Raw genomic sequence first — 14,716 nt, 5'->3', positions numbered from 1 at the left:
GAGCTCATATTTGGTGTGTATTTTCTAGAAGTGTATAGCAATCGATTTTTCGAAGTACAAAATCGAAAAAACAAATTTCGATTTTTTTGACCCACCCTAGTGCATATGTCCTGATATGAATATCTTCACTCTAGTAGGTCGTAGAGAGCTAATTTTTTTTAAGTTGTAGGGAATAAATATGACTTCAAAATAAAAAAAAATAATTAACCAACTTTCATGAAAACTTTTGAAGTGAAAACTTCTTTAGTATCGTAGTGATTTGAAACAAGATGAAACGAAAAAGCGACACGACAAATCAATTGGTTATAACTTTTTTGTTTTAATAGATAGATGAATGAAATTTATACTGTAGATTGGTTATTAAATAAACTATAATTGGACAAAATTTCAATCAATTTAATTTTCAAAATTCTGAGATAACGGTAAAAATATGCTTTTTTTCTAAACACGTTATATATTTTGATCTAGAGCCCATAAAAATCTTATTTAACTTTAATACGCATGCTGATAATATAATTATTAAATATATCACACATAACGGTACGTGCTCTAAAAGTTACACAATCTTAAATTAAAAAAATTGAAAAATACCTCAAAATACCTGTGGAGATCTGTTGCCGATGACCAGCCACCAGGAAGTACCGTAATCTCAGTTTGAAATTTCGACATGGTTGGCAATTTGGCATAAGAAATTCTTATTTTTTTTTGTTGGCATGGCAGAAATATGATAGAAGCTTCATATAAAAGTTAAAATAAAAATCTTTCAGATGATATAAAATTGATTATAGGTTGTCATTTAAATATGGATTTACAGTTGATGAAATAAAAAAAGGTAGATTTTTTTTTTTTTTTTTGAAGAAAAATTATTTTTGTTTAAGGTTTCACTTCTACCACGTGTGAACTGCACACATGATTTTTTTTTTACATAATTGCGAAAAACTGTATCAGAAAAACAAAAAAAAATTATATAATTTAACGACCCACATTTTTTTTTAAATACCTACTTAAAATAATAATATCAAAATAGATTTTAATGATAGCCTGTCATATAACATATAAATGTGCGTTTCAATTTACAACAATTTGACAACACAAGAGAGAAACAGGTAGAAACGAAGAAAGAACACATAACATAGAACTTATTACCACAGTTAAGCTGGCGATTAAGACAAAACTTCTGAGTCGAACGTCATTTACCTATTCCTCTGTGCCATGGCCACCTGCGTTTCAATTTAAATAATACGACATACAGGAGAAAAGATACCAGCAAAAAAAAACTAAAAATGCATTTTGGTGCATAGTTTCGTTAAAAAGAGTGGTGAGAAATTAGGCACGTTCAAACAGTTAACATAAAGCTATCGGTTAGCTTTTTGTTGTTGTCATCAATGTTAAAAATTTGAAAAGAAACGAACCATTTTCTGTCAAAAAATAATCTGAAGGTATCCGAGAATTTTTGGTATACCTCAGGTATCCGAGTGTACAGCTGATAAACATTTGGCTATTTTGTATTTTGATTTCTATTCGCGCGATTATTCAGCTTGAAAAGAAAATAAATTTGCAAGAATTAAAGTTAAATCAATTGTGCAAGTACTTAATATCCAACAGTAAAAAAAAGAAATTTGCTCAAAAGAAACAATTTCCTCTATCCAATATTTACATATTTTTTGTAGCTGCTTTGGCAAGCTATATAGATAGCTTTTCGTTCAAAGAGATATTCCAGATAAGGGTATCCCAGATAGCCTATCCGATAGGTGTTTGAACGTGTCCATTGACCTTAAACTTTTTAAATATCCCCCTATCGATCAATGAAATAAAAACAGACTTTGAATGAAGTAATATTAAAACTTTTTGTATTCCTTTTTTTCATAAACAAATTATGAATGTTTACCACATTTCCATCCGGTTCCAACTTATCGTGGTCACGAGCTGACTAATGAGTGTTGAACATTATCATTTATCAATTTCATGGGAAGTTCATAATTTCATTTGAAAAAAAAAAACAAAAATTTTAATACCCAGATAATTCCTTAATTGATAAAAAAAACTATAAATATATAAAAATTAATAATTAAAAATTAAAATAATTAAAAAAAGTTTCTAAATAGTGTCGTAAATAATTGTTATTTTTTGTGGCAAATTTATCGAATTAAGTTTTAAGTTAATAGCTTCTCTCACCCATATCTTTTTTGTATGTTGTATATTTTTCTACACCAGATTTGGAGAAAAGGACCCTTCACATTTTGAATGGGTAGTGGCTCTCGGTGAAATTTTCTGAAATTTTAGTATGTTGCTCCTGATCAAAAATCGATGTGGGCAGAAAGCCGAAAAATGAATATATTTTAAGGTACCTACGGTTTTTTTCTGATGACTATCTCAAACCTTTTATAATGAATATTTTTTAGTGGAATTTATAGGTTTTTGGGTTCGCAGATTCCGAATTGGATATCAAAAATGAGCATTGGCGGACAAAAGCTACCAATTATTACCCCATGGCGGCGATAACACAACCACAAAACAAATTTTCTGACCTAGGGGTGCAACTATATTAATCATATGTTTTTTGGGTTGCTGAAACCGAATCAGTAATTCTTTTTTGCCTCATCACGCCAGGTTCCCAGATTTTTTATCTGGGAGTGCGACTATGTTAATTTTATGTTTTACGCGTCGCTTAAACCAGATTCGGTTATCTTGAAAACCTGACGTGATGGGGAAAAATAGACTTCGGTTTCAGCAACCAAAAAAACATATGATAAACAGGTTAAAAGTTTTGTTTTGTGGTTGTTATCGCCCAATAGGGCAATAATTGGCAGTTTTTGTTTGTCAATGTTCATTTTAGATATCCAAGTCGGAATCAGCGAGCCCAAAAACCTATAAATTCCACTAAAAAATAGTGCAAAACTAGAATTGTAGAAAATTTCACCAAGGGCGACTTCCCATACAAAATGTGCGGGATCCTTTTGTTTTTTCTCTTTGTAAATACAATTAAAAAATTTCAAAAAATTCAACTTCACAAGGAATCAATCGAAGAGCTAGCTTTTTTTTCTTTGGTAACTTTGAAAGTTTTCTACGAACGCAGTTATAAGGTCCGTCCTTACGCTAAATAATCGATGAAATACTTAAGTTTTTTTTTATAAAAATATTAAAATCTCGTGATAAAAAGATTTCGGTGGTAAATGAATTTGGCATAACACAACGTTTTTTAATTCAATCTAGATCTATAAAATTCTGCGGGTATAAAATCTCCAACATTTTACTCAACTCACTTTGATTTATTTTAAAAGTTATGGAAGAAAAAGCCGGCTTCTTCTTAGAATTTACTCATAAATTAAATTCTACTTCACAGTGTGTTACAAATTTTAAACAAAAACAAACATTGCTCTGGCTAAAAATAAAAATTAAAATCGTTAAGCTACATTTATTTAGCAAAAAAACAAAACATTTTGTTCTTTTTTTTAATTTATTTAGAAAAGGTAACCCAGTCGCGCTCTCATGGAAGAAGCTTAACACGGTTGAACCAAAAAATTCGAATATAACAGTTGAAAACATTGACAACCCGGAAGACAAGAAATGGAAAACAACTTCAACATCAACAACAATGACAACTCTACATATCTAAACCAATCCAAATACATAATAAAATTAAATAATTGCTATATACATATTACTTATGCATTGCACATATATTATAAAAGAAAAACCCTCAGGAAAAACAACTTAGGGGGTTACCAATAAAACAATGTTACAAAATTCTGTGGAGCTAGTTGCACGGATTACGAAACGGTATGTACCTATTTAAAAAAAACTCCCTGGAGTTAGGGGCAAAAAAACGTTCACCTATGGACCTTCACTTTTTGAAAATAATCTAGCTTTTTACCCATTTTAATTTTTTTTTTATGTTTTGGATAATAGAACCCATTTAGACATTTTCAACAATATAATTATAAAACATCTGTAAGCTGATAAAGTTCAAAAATTCCTTTTATCGTCGTTAACCCAACTTCTACATCAATTTAAAGTATGTGTTTTCAAAACAATATTATGTTTCGAAAATACACTAGCCCAAAAAATTAAGGGAACAATAATTAAGCCTCAGTTTAATCGTATCACCCATTGAAATAACATAGCGCTAAATGTTCTAAAAAACCGTAAAAATGCCTATTTTGATAGCTTTTCTAAATTAATCTCAAAAACAAGAAAACATTTTTTTTGACAAAGCAAACTTAATTACTTGGTAAAGAATTGAATGATGTTTTTAAATGTGTCCTTGAATATTCTGTACAGTGATCCGTTGTTGAGATATTGATATTCAATCGTATGGTTTTTGGTTTGATGGCTGATATTGCAGTCTAAAAATAATCGTAGAAATTTGAAACAAAATGAATCCTAAAGCCAAATAAATAGCCTTTCTAAAAGTAATAATCATTTTATCAGAAAAAATGTTCCCACTTTCTTAAGAGAAATGTATAGGTAAACAAAAAAAAGTTGGAAAGTTTTGGTTTTAGAACAGTTCCAACGATTTAGCTATTTTACCGTTAGAAAGAAATTTTAACATTTAATTCTAAAACAAGCAGAATAGAGTTTTCACATGCTTTTTATTTTGTCATGATGCGATCATTTTTTACTGAGATACAGCCTATCGAAAATCACGATTTTTTTTGTTCCCTTAATTTTTTGGGCTAGTGTATATTCTAAAAATATACGAGTATTAATTTTTAAACTAAACGAAGTACTTTTTATAAAAATCGATTGAAAATTTTTGAAAATAAATTTTACGATTTTAATTATTAAGAATTATAAATTCTAGGTGCACGGTTAAAAATTCTGGATTAGTACAGCTCTTGTTTTAAAGCAATTTGCAATTCAAAACATATTACATTTTAATACTTCCAAAAATTAAAGTTATTTTTAATCTTTTTTGTATTAAATTTAAATATTTCAGTAATACAAAAATGATTAGAAAATAACCTCCGTGGGTTAAAAATTAACTAGCTGGTATTGAATAATAATCTTGTATATTGAACTTTAATACCGCTGTATTAGATTTTAATATTTTTGTATTAAATTTTAATATCATTGCATTAAAATATAATATAAATTTATAAAAAACAGTATTACAGTTCAATCCTTTCATACAAAACAAAAAGAATATTAAGTATTAATATAACTGTATTGAATTTTAATACCACTGTATTAGATTTTAATACCACTGTATTACATTTTAATATTTTTATTTTAAAAAATAATATAAAAATTATTAAATTTTATTACAAGAATAATAAATTTTAATCAAATTGAAGTAAAAACCTAAAAGACAGCAGCATTTTAAAAATGAAAAAAAATATTAAATTAAAAACTGTGTTTTTTCGAAGCAAAAATATTTCACATGCCACAGTTTGCGAAAAAGATAAAATAGAGACATAATATCACTATTATTATATTATTAATGATGAATATAATTATTTTGAGTGAATTTTGGAAAAAGAATTATGTAGGGGAGAGTGGGGCAGTTTTGAACACGGGGCACATTTGAACACTGCATATAAAATTTTAGTATATCAATCTTTTTTAGAAGTATTTCGATATTTGAACCCGTCAACATGATATCCATAAATGTCAATGACTTTCCATCGTTATCTCGGCTGACTTTCAGATTAATAGGTGGAAGGTGGTTTTTATAGTGGTTTTGCATTATTTCAGTTTTTTCGTTGTAAGAGTTTAAAAAAAAATTGGTACGTGATTTCAAAACGCAATACAATTTTTGTTAATGGTTAATGAACTTTAAGCTAATTGACGGTGAATTTTTGAATGAATATATTAATGTTAAATATTTATTCAACATTTTATGTCGTTGACACAGTTGGGGCCGTTTTGAACAAGTATGGTGGGGCACTTTTGAACATGTTCAAAACCGCCCCGAGCAGTTTGTATCAGACATTTTAAGGACACATGAATGTGTTTTATTTAATAAATCGTAATGTTCTTATAAAAAAAATAATGAAACTAGCATTTGTGGGCAAAATTAAATAAAAAATGGGAATATGTACAACATAATTGAAGATTTAAAAAAATGCCTGAATTCTTCAAGTTCTGCTAGACTGTTCTCGATGAGAACTCGATTATATACCGCTTAAGCGTTATAGAAATTAAAGTCAAGCTACCTACACCAATTAATGCTCCTGGTACATGAAGAACATCCGCTTTGTTAACATTTGGATTTAATATCTAGAAATATATCTATATGCCCCATACATGGGGCACTTTTGAACATAAGAGCTAACATTTTTAAAACATAAAAATTCAATATAAATATTTTGTTTAACTAACTAAATGTTCTTTGAAATCGAAGTTCAATGTTACTGTTCAATGTTAGTAAACTTTACAGATCAAGAAAACGAACATATTTCGTTCAAGCAGTGGCGAAAGCAAAAAGTGTTCAAATGTGTCCCACTCTCCCTATTATTATTGTATGGGCATGAAATCGCATTTTTCGCAATTTGTTGGGATGACAGGAGGTCGGGAGCAGCCACCATCTTGAAAAAGAGATTGGAATCGTTTTTATTGAATTAAAGCAAAACTTGCTTTTTCCTCACTTTTGACTAGTACATAGAGAATTTCGGAGTTAGATTACTTCTACAATATGATGGTTACAATAACGATTGTGTCATTTTATATTATATATATAATTATAAGTACTAGCCAAACAAATCAAAAGTTCGTCAGATATATGAAAATATCATTTCGCCCCAACCTTGCGAGACAGACCCGCACTTTGACCAACTTACGGAATTGGTTTGTGTATCATTTTTTAGATAAATTTATTGTTAATAAGTCTTACCTTTGTCATTTTTTGTTAAAATGAATAACAATGGAGCTATTCAATAAAAACGATACCAATCTCTTTTCCAAGATGGCGGCTGCTCCCGACCTCCTTTTTCAATTCAATTTTGTTTTATTGAACGTACTTTTTACAATTGACTTAAGTTTTACTTATTTCTAATTAGATACATTGAATTATATAAAATTTGGATAAAAGATTAAAAAATAAATAAATATAGTAGGTACATTAAACGGCTTAATTTTACAAGTCTACTGACTAGTTATCCTCGGGGTGTTCCGTCCCAGTTGTCCAGTTGTGGTATTGATTATAGTGAGTTGCTTCCGACCTCCTATCATCCCAACAAATTGTCTTTTATAATAAGGACATCCACCCGAACACATTCCATGTGTTCCGCGAAAAATGCAATTTATTTTACTAATTTGTCTAGGCTATATTGGAATTGAATTGAAATTTTTTTGTATTATCTTTCAATAATTTTTTTATTATAAATTAATACTTCCTATGCGAATTTTAATACATATACCTAAAGAGACTAAATTTTAATAATATTAAAATGTAGTCTCTTTAGGTATATGTATGCAATATCTACTTCAAATTCAATACATTTGGTATTAAATTCTAATATAATGTGTGTTCAACGACGCTGTTCGGGACTGTTCCGGACAGAAAAGAACAGCTTTTTGCTATATGTTTTTTAGTCATATTACAAAAAAAAAAATAAAAAAAAAAATATGAAAATTTATTTTGACAACTGACGTTTAATGTCTAACGAAACTGTGCTGTGCTGTCCTGTTCTGATCTAAAAAAATTCTCGTTGAACACAACCGTAAACTGTATTATTTTTTAATAAAACTTTTATTGAAAAGTAATACAATTGTATTATAAAATATTCTCGGTGCCGAACCTGGGACTTTTGCCGCCCAAGTTAAATTCAATTTTGGCGCCCCAAACTTAAAAAAAAGAAATTCGTACAAATTAATAATAATACAGTAAAATAAGGAGAAAAAAGGGGTAAATCTCGGAATGAATGTTAGTAGAAATTTTTTTTGCTCAATATCTTCCTTTTGCCATTCTATAACATATCTCAAAAGTCTAGAAAAATCTCATGTCCGCTTGTCGCGATTGCAAGGTCAAATCGCGAAATGGAGATTTTCAAAATTAGCAAAAATAGGCTATGGTATTATATACACATATGATACATGATTTCAAGGCATTTTTTAATGCTGATTCCAAAAAATATAAAATAAAGACAATCTGACGTCTCTGGAAGTTATAACCGTTTTTCATCTGTCAACTCATATTATTATAACAGTTGCAAACTTACTGCCGAAAAACCCTTAAAAGTTATGGTAGATGAACCAAATTTTGCATGAAGATTTTAGAATCCATCTTTATTAAAAATCAAAACAATCCATTACAAAAAATATATATACCTACGAAATAATGGTATTTTTTGATGGAGGGGCAAATTTTAGGATATGCACTAAAGAAGATTCTTGTTCATCTTAGGAATAAGTGCTAATAGGCTAATTTTTTCATTTTAATCTTTGTTTGGATATTCTTTAACTACCCTCAAAAATCTAAAAAAAATCTCATGTCCGCAAGTCCTAATTTTCTTGGTTTGAAAAAAAGGTGCAGATTTTAAAAAATTAATAAGAAAAGTTTAAATTTTTATATGTATACCAACATAAGCGACATGATTTAAAGGTATTTATTAATATTAATACAATTGTATTATAAAATATTCTCGGTGCCGAACCTGGGACTTTTGCCGCCCAAGTTAAATTCAATTTTGGCGCCCCAAACTTAAAAAAAAGAAATTCGTACAAATTAATAATAATACAGTAAAATAAGGAGAAAAAAGGGGTAAATCTCGGAATGAATGTTAGTAGAAATTTTTTTTGCTCAATATCTTCCTTTTGCCATTATATAACATATCTCAAAAGTCTAGAAAAATCTCATGTCCGCTTGTCGCCATTTTAAGGTCAAATCGCGAAATGGAGATTTTCAAAACTAGCAAAAATAGGCTATGGTATTATATACCCTATGATAGATGATTTCAAGGTATTTTTTAATGCTTATTCCAAAAAATCTAAAATCAAGACAATCTGACGTCTCTGGAAAAAGTTATACCTGTTTTTCATCTGTCAACTCATATTATTATAACAGTTGCAAACTTACTGCCGAAAAACCCTTAAAAGTTATGATAGATGAACCAAATTTTGCATGAAGATTTAAGAATCCATCATTATTAAAAATCAAAACAATCCATTACGAAAAATATATATACCTACGAAATAATGGTATTTTTTGATGGAGGGGCAAATTTTAGGATATGCACTAAAGAAGATTCTTGTTCATCTTAGGAATAAGTGCTAATAGGCTAATTTTTTCATTTTAATCTTTGTTTGGATATTCTTTAACTACCCTCAAAAATCTAAAAAAATCTCATGTCCGCAAGTCCTAATTTTCTTGGTTTGAAGATAAGTTGCAGATTTGAAAAAATTGAAAAACTACACTTCAGATATTTGTGTCAGATCAACATGAATAAGGTGCATTTGCATTACTTTTCAGGGATGGTCATTGGTCAGGTTGACTTGTTTGTGAGTTTTGTTGGAATAAGTGTTAAAAAATACCTTTAAATCATGTCGCTTAAAATCTGCACCTTATTTTCAAACCAAGAAAATTAGAACTTGCGGACATGAGATTTTTTTAGATTTTTGAGGGTAGTTAAAGAATATCCAAACAAAGATTAAAATGAAAAAATTAGCCTATTAGCACTTTTTCCTAAGATGAACAAGAATCTTCTTTAGTGCCTATCCTAAAATTTGCCGCTCCATCAAAAAATACCATTATTTCGTAGGTATATATATTTTTTGTAATGGATTGTTTTGATTTTTAATAATGATGGATTCTAAAATCTTCATGCTAAATTTGGTTCATCTACCATAACTTTTAAGGGTTTTTCGGCAGTAAGTTTGCAACTGTTATAATAATATGAGTTGACAGATGAAAAACAGGTATAACTTTTTCCAGAGACGTCAGATTGTCTTGATTTTAGATTTTTTGGAATAAGCATTAAAAAATACCTTGAAATCATCTATCATAGGGTATATAATACCATAGCCTATTTTTGCTAGTTTTGAAAATCTCCATTTCGCGATTTGACCTTAAAATGGCGACAAGCGGACATGAGATTTTTCTAGACTTTTGAGATATGTTATAGAATGGCAAAAGGAAGATATTGAGCAAAAAAAATTTCTACTAACATTCATTCCGAGGTTAAACCCTTATTTGACTGGATTATAATAATATCTTCTTTTTTAATAGGATTCAGCATGTTTTTTTCAATGGAAATTATTGCCAAGGCTGTTAATCGCTCTTCAGTCATAGTTGGGAGCGTAAATATGATTTTATTATTTTATGTTTTGGAAAACTTGCTTCCCCTGTAGCAAGTTTTCCTACAGGAAACGCTAGGAGAATTTTAAACGCAGTTGTTAAATTTGGATACAATTCAAGCAAATGGTTTGAAGCTAAATAATTTAAAATTGAAAGCGGTTTGAGATCAGTTTGACATTTTTTAGATAGAAGAGGTTTGACTTTTGATTCAATATATTAATTTTAATAAAGAGATCCCTAGCTATAACATCCTTTGAGCATCGTCGTCAATTCTTACCGTTAAAATTGCTTAAAATTTCTCGCAATCCTTCAACATTCTTTGAAATATAGGAAGGAAAACCCGAAGTTTTCGTTCAGATATTGAAACTTTTCAAAACACTCGTCGAGAGAAGATAACGTCACTTCGATTACGTGGTAGAAGAAATCAACTTTAAATTTAAATTTTGGATCAATTGATTGAGATTGTTCCGACTGATAACTGCAACTACGTAAAGAGACGTATTTGTGTTACCGTTTTTTTTTTTTCAGTTTTAAATTTGTTCCACAAATTTAGCCGTCCTAGCTGATTGCCGCCTCAGGCAACTGCCTGTTTTGCCTTAAGGCAGCTTCGGCACCGACACCGATATTCTTCAAATATATTAAATTTTAATACATTTTGTATCAACTAAAAAATTTTAATATTTGTTATGCATTAAATTTTAATACATTTCTGATGTAGACCTATGTTTACCCAAAAAGTATGTTTTATATGTTGTTGTTGGTCTAAATGTTATAAAATTGTTAAAAAAATCTCAAATGGGTAGAAATTTTTTCAATAGGCGAAGGTCCAAAAAACTTTTTTTTGCCCCTAACTCCATATTTTGTGGGTGTTAGGAAGTTTTTAAATACCGATTAATCAGTGTTACTAGCTCTACAATATGTTATACGTCTCCGCCCGCGTATCTTTTTCGAACTTTTTTTTTTTTCACACAGTGTAATCAAATTTAAAGCTCACTTAAATATTTAGCTGAATTCTACATATTTCACCCAACTGAAAACCAATTTTATAGTCAGGTTAAGGGCTAACGCCCGGTTAAATTTTATAGTTGGGAAATTAAACTATAAAATTTAACCAAGCGTTAGCCTTTAACCTGACTATTAAATTTGTTTTTGTTATGGTTTTTGTTATAGATTTCAGCTAAATATCTAAGTTAGCTTTAAATTTGGTTATTGGTAACCCCCTTATAGTTCTAGATTATTTTTAAAGTATCTATGATAAAGTATTTGATGTTTTCTATAATTTATGTTCCCTTTATTCTGAAAAAAAAAATTAAATGAGTAAATAGCTCAAGGAATATTATGAGAGCCGGCAGCATATTTTTTGCGCGAGAGGTAACCGATTTATATTAAGGGGTCTGGCCACCCTGGAATACCGGAAATGCACTTTTTTGTTTTAAGTTAAAAAAATATTTTTATTTTTTAACTCAATATTAAAAAGGATTTCAAGAATAACATGGTAAAATTTTGTTTAAAAATATTGGTAAATGGCGCCGTTAAAATGGTCGCCACCGAGGGCCTACAAACGAAACGCGCGGTCCTTGTCCTATCTGGTACTCGGTTATGGTACATCTTAAGAAAAAAAAAAAAACGAAATCAAGTTATTTTTAAGTAGTGTGACTACAATGAAGCGGAAATGGTGAGCCGTCAAACATTTTTTTTTCATTTTATACCAACATTTATCAAGCAAAAACATTAATAAAAACAAAACTAATCCAGCTATCAAATACATATACTGAGTATCCCAAAAGAAATGGATCAAACAAAATATGCTAATAAGCCAACTTAAGGGCTCTCAGAATTTGGAAACTTGTTTATACCAAATCCTCAACCAATTGTTTTCTGTATTATTCTTTCACTAAGACACTGTGCAAACAATTAATTGATCTAAACATATTTCATTTCCTATCCCATTTTGCTGCAAATTAACAGTTCAAAATTAAAAAAAAATTCAATTTCTTACCTTTACTTCAGATTAACACGCCGAAAAAAATGTGTATATTGTGACACTGGTTTATTATTTTAAAAACTTATCCCGGTATTGCAGTTTTCAAAACAGTTAAAAAGTTTCCAAAGTTGAATTTAGATCGAAAAATATTACAATTTGAATTCAACAAAACAGGTTTTCTTAGAGCAAAAACACAAACAAAAATATAGGATTTTATTCAAAGAGAAATAAACAAACAACAGTTCGAGAAAATGTGTTTATTTTTGCTTGTATTTTGCTCTGAAAAACCCTGTTTTTTCTTAGATTATATCCAATAGTCCAAGCGGCGATCGTCGAGTTACTTAGCTCATAAGGTTAGAGGTTAAAATTAGTGTCAAATGAAAGATAAGTTGATACTGAAAATAAAAAAATAGGGTTGCCACTTCTAAAATGGGAACTTCCATGTGGCAACCCTATTTTAAAGGAAAAATTGTCACATAACTAATACAATAACTAATACATTCATATCTTTGTTGTTTGGCCAGACAAAAAAAAATTTGAAATGGCAAACAAAAGTCAAAATAGTAAAAAAAAAATAATAGGTAAAATAATATAAAGAACGTAACCCTACAAATGTGGCAACCCCATCCAAATGAAAACAACACTGACAAAAATGTTCTTTGAACAAGTACTAAGTACTCGGCTCTGCAACCCTATTCAAATGTTAAAAAACGCAAAAATCACTTGTTTTTGGCCAAAGTGTATAATATTTGATAGAGTTAAAGGCTGTAAAATACATCATGTTTAGCTTAGACTCTCTTCTATCTAAAAAATGTCGCCTGCCACCTCGCAAATGAAGACAAGTACTCGGCAGCCCTACTCAAATGCTAAAAAACGCAAAAAACACTTGTTTTTTGCATCATCATGTTTAGTTTAGACTCTCTTCTATCTAAAAAATGTCGGGTGCCACCTCGCAAATGTACACAAGTACTCGGCAACCCTACTCAAATGCTAAAAAACGCAAAAATCACTTGTTTTTGGCCAAAGTGTATAATATTTGATAGAGTTAAAGGCTATAAAATACATCATGTTTAGCTTAGACTCTCTTCTATCTAAAAAATGTCATCTGCCACCTCGCAAATGCGGACAAGTACTCGGCAACCCTACTCAAATGCTAAAAAACCCAAAAATCACTTGTTTTTTGGCCAAAGTGTATAATATTTGATAGAGTTAAAGGCTGTAAAATACATCATGTTTAGCTTAGACTCTCTTCTATCTAAAAAATGTCATCTGCCACCTCGCAAATGAAGACAAGTTCTCGGCAACCTTACTCAAATGCTAAAAAACGCAAAAAACACTTGTTTTTTGGCCAAAGTGTATTATATTTGATAGAGTTAAAGGCTATTAAATACATCATGTTTAGTTTAGACTCTCTTCTATCTAAAAAATGTCGGGTGCCACCTCGCAAATGCAGACAAGTACTCGGCAACCCTACTCAAATGCTAAAAAACGCAAAAATCACTTGTTTTTGGCCAAAGTGTATATTATTTGATAGAGTTAAAGGCTGTAAAATACATCATGTTTAGCTTAGACTCTCTTCTATCTAAAAAATGTCGGGTGCCACCTCGCAAATGCACACAAGTACTCGGCAACCCTACTCAAATGCTAAAAAACGCAAAAATCACTTGTTTTTGGCCAAAGTGTATAATATTTGATAGAGTTAAAGGCTTTAAAATACATCATGTTTAGCTTAGACTCTCTTCTATCTAAAAAATGTCGGTAGCCACCTCGCAAATGCACACAAGTACTCGGCAACCCTACTCAAATGCTAAAAAACGCAAAAATCACTTGTTTTTTGGCCAAAGTGTATAATATTTGATAGAGTTAAAGGCTTTAAAATACATCATGTTTAGCTTAGACTCTCTTCTTTCTAAAAAATGTCGGGTGCCACCTCGCAAATGCACACAAGTACTCGGCAACCCTACTCAAATGCTAAAAAACGCAAAAATCACTTGTTTTTGGCCAAAGTGTATATTATTTGATAGAGTTAAAGGCTATAAAATGCATCATGTTTAGCTTAGACTCTCTTCTTTCTAAAAAATGTTGGGTGCCACCTCGCAAATGCGGTCAAGTACTCGGCAACCCTACTAAAATGCTAAAAAATGCAAAAATAACTTGTTTTTGGCCAAAGTGTATAATATTTGATATACTTTTTCCAAAAACAAGTGATTTTTGCGTTTTTTAGCATTTGAGTAGGGTTGCCGAGTACTTGTGTGCATTTGCGAGGTGGCACCCGACATTTTTGAGATAGAAGAGAGTCTAAGCTAAACATGATGTATTTTATAGCCTTTAACTCTATCAAATAGTATACACTTTGGCCAAAAACAAGGGATTTTTGCGTTTTTTAGCATTTGAGTAGGGTTGCCGAGTGCTTGTGTGCATTTGCGAGGTGGCACCCGACATTTTTTAGATAGAAGAGAGTCTAAGCTAAACATGATGTATTTTATAGCCTTTAA

General features: G+C 30.1%; 1 protein-coding gene across 7 annotated transcripts in view; it reads left to right on the top strand.

Moving 5' to 3' along the window:
• The window catches only part of LOC129906451 (probable phospholipid-transporting ATPase IA), a 371,220-nt gene that overhangs the window by 287,665 nt on the left and 68,839 nt on the right, over positions 1-14,716 (top strand). Inside the window, exon 15 of one of the 7 annotated variants that reach the window (XM_055982237.1) lies at positions 3,466-3,664. The exons of the other annotated variants lie outside the window; for them this stretch is intronic. Within the exon in view, the coding sequence (XP_055838212.1) occupies positions 3,466-3,616 (151 nt within the window). The 3' untranslated portion in view covers positions 3,617-3,664. Of the gene's footprint in view, positions 1-3,465; positions 3,665-14,716 lie in introns of those variants that run through there. 7 annotated transcript variants of the gene reach the window in all.

This window comes from Episyrphus balteatus, chromosome 1, assembly GCF_945859705.1.
Source record: "Episyrphus balteatus chromosome 1, idEpiBalt1.1, whole genome shotgun sequence".
In the NCBI taxonomy this organism is placed as follows: Eukaryota; Metazoa; Arthropoda; class Insecta; order Diptera; family Syrphidae; genus Episyrphus; species Episyrphus balteatus.
Note: the sequence above shows the minus strand (reverse complement) of the source record. Positions and strands in the feature narration are given on the sequence as shown.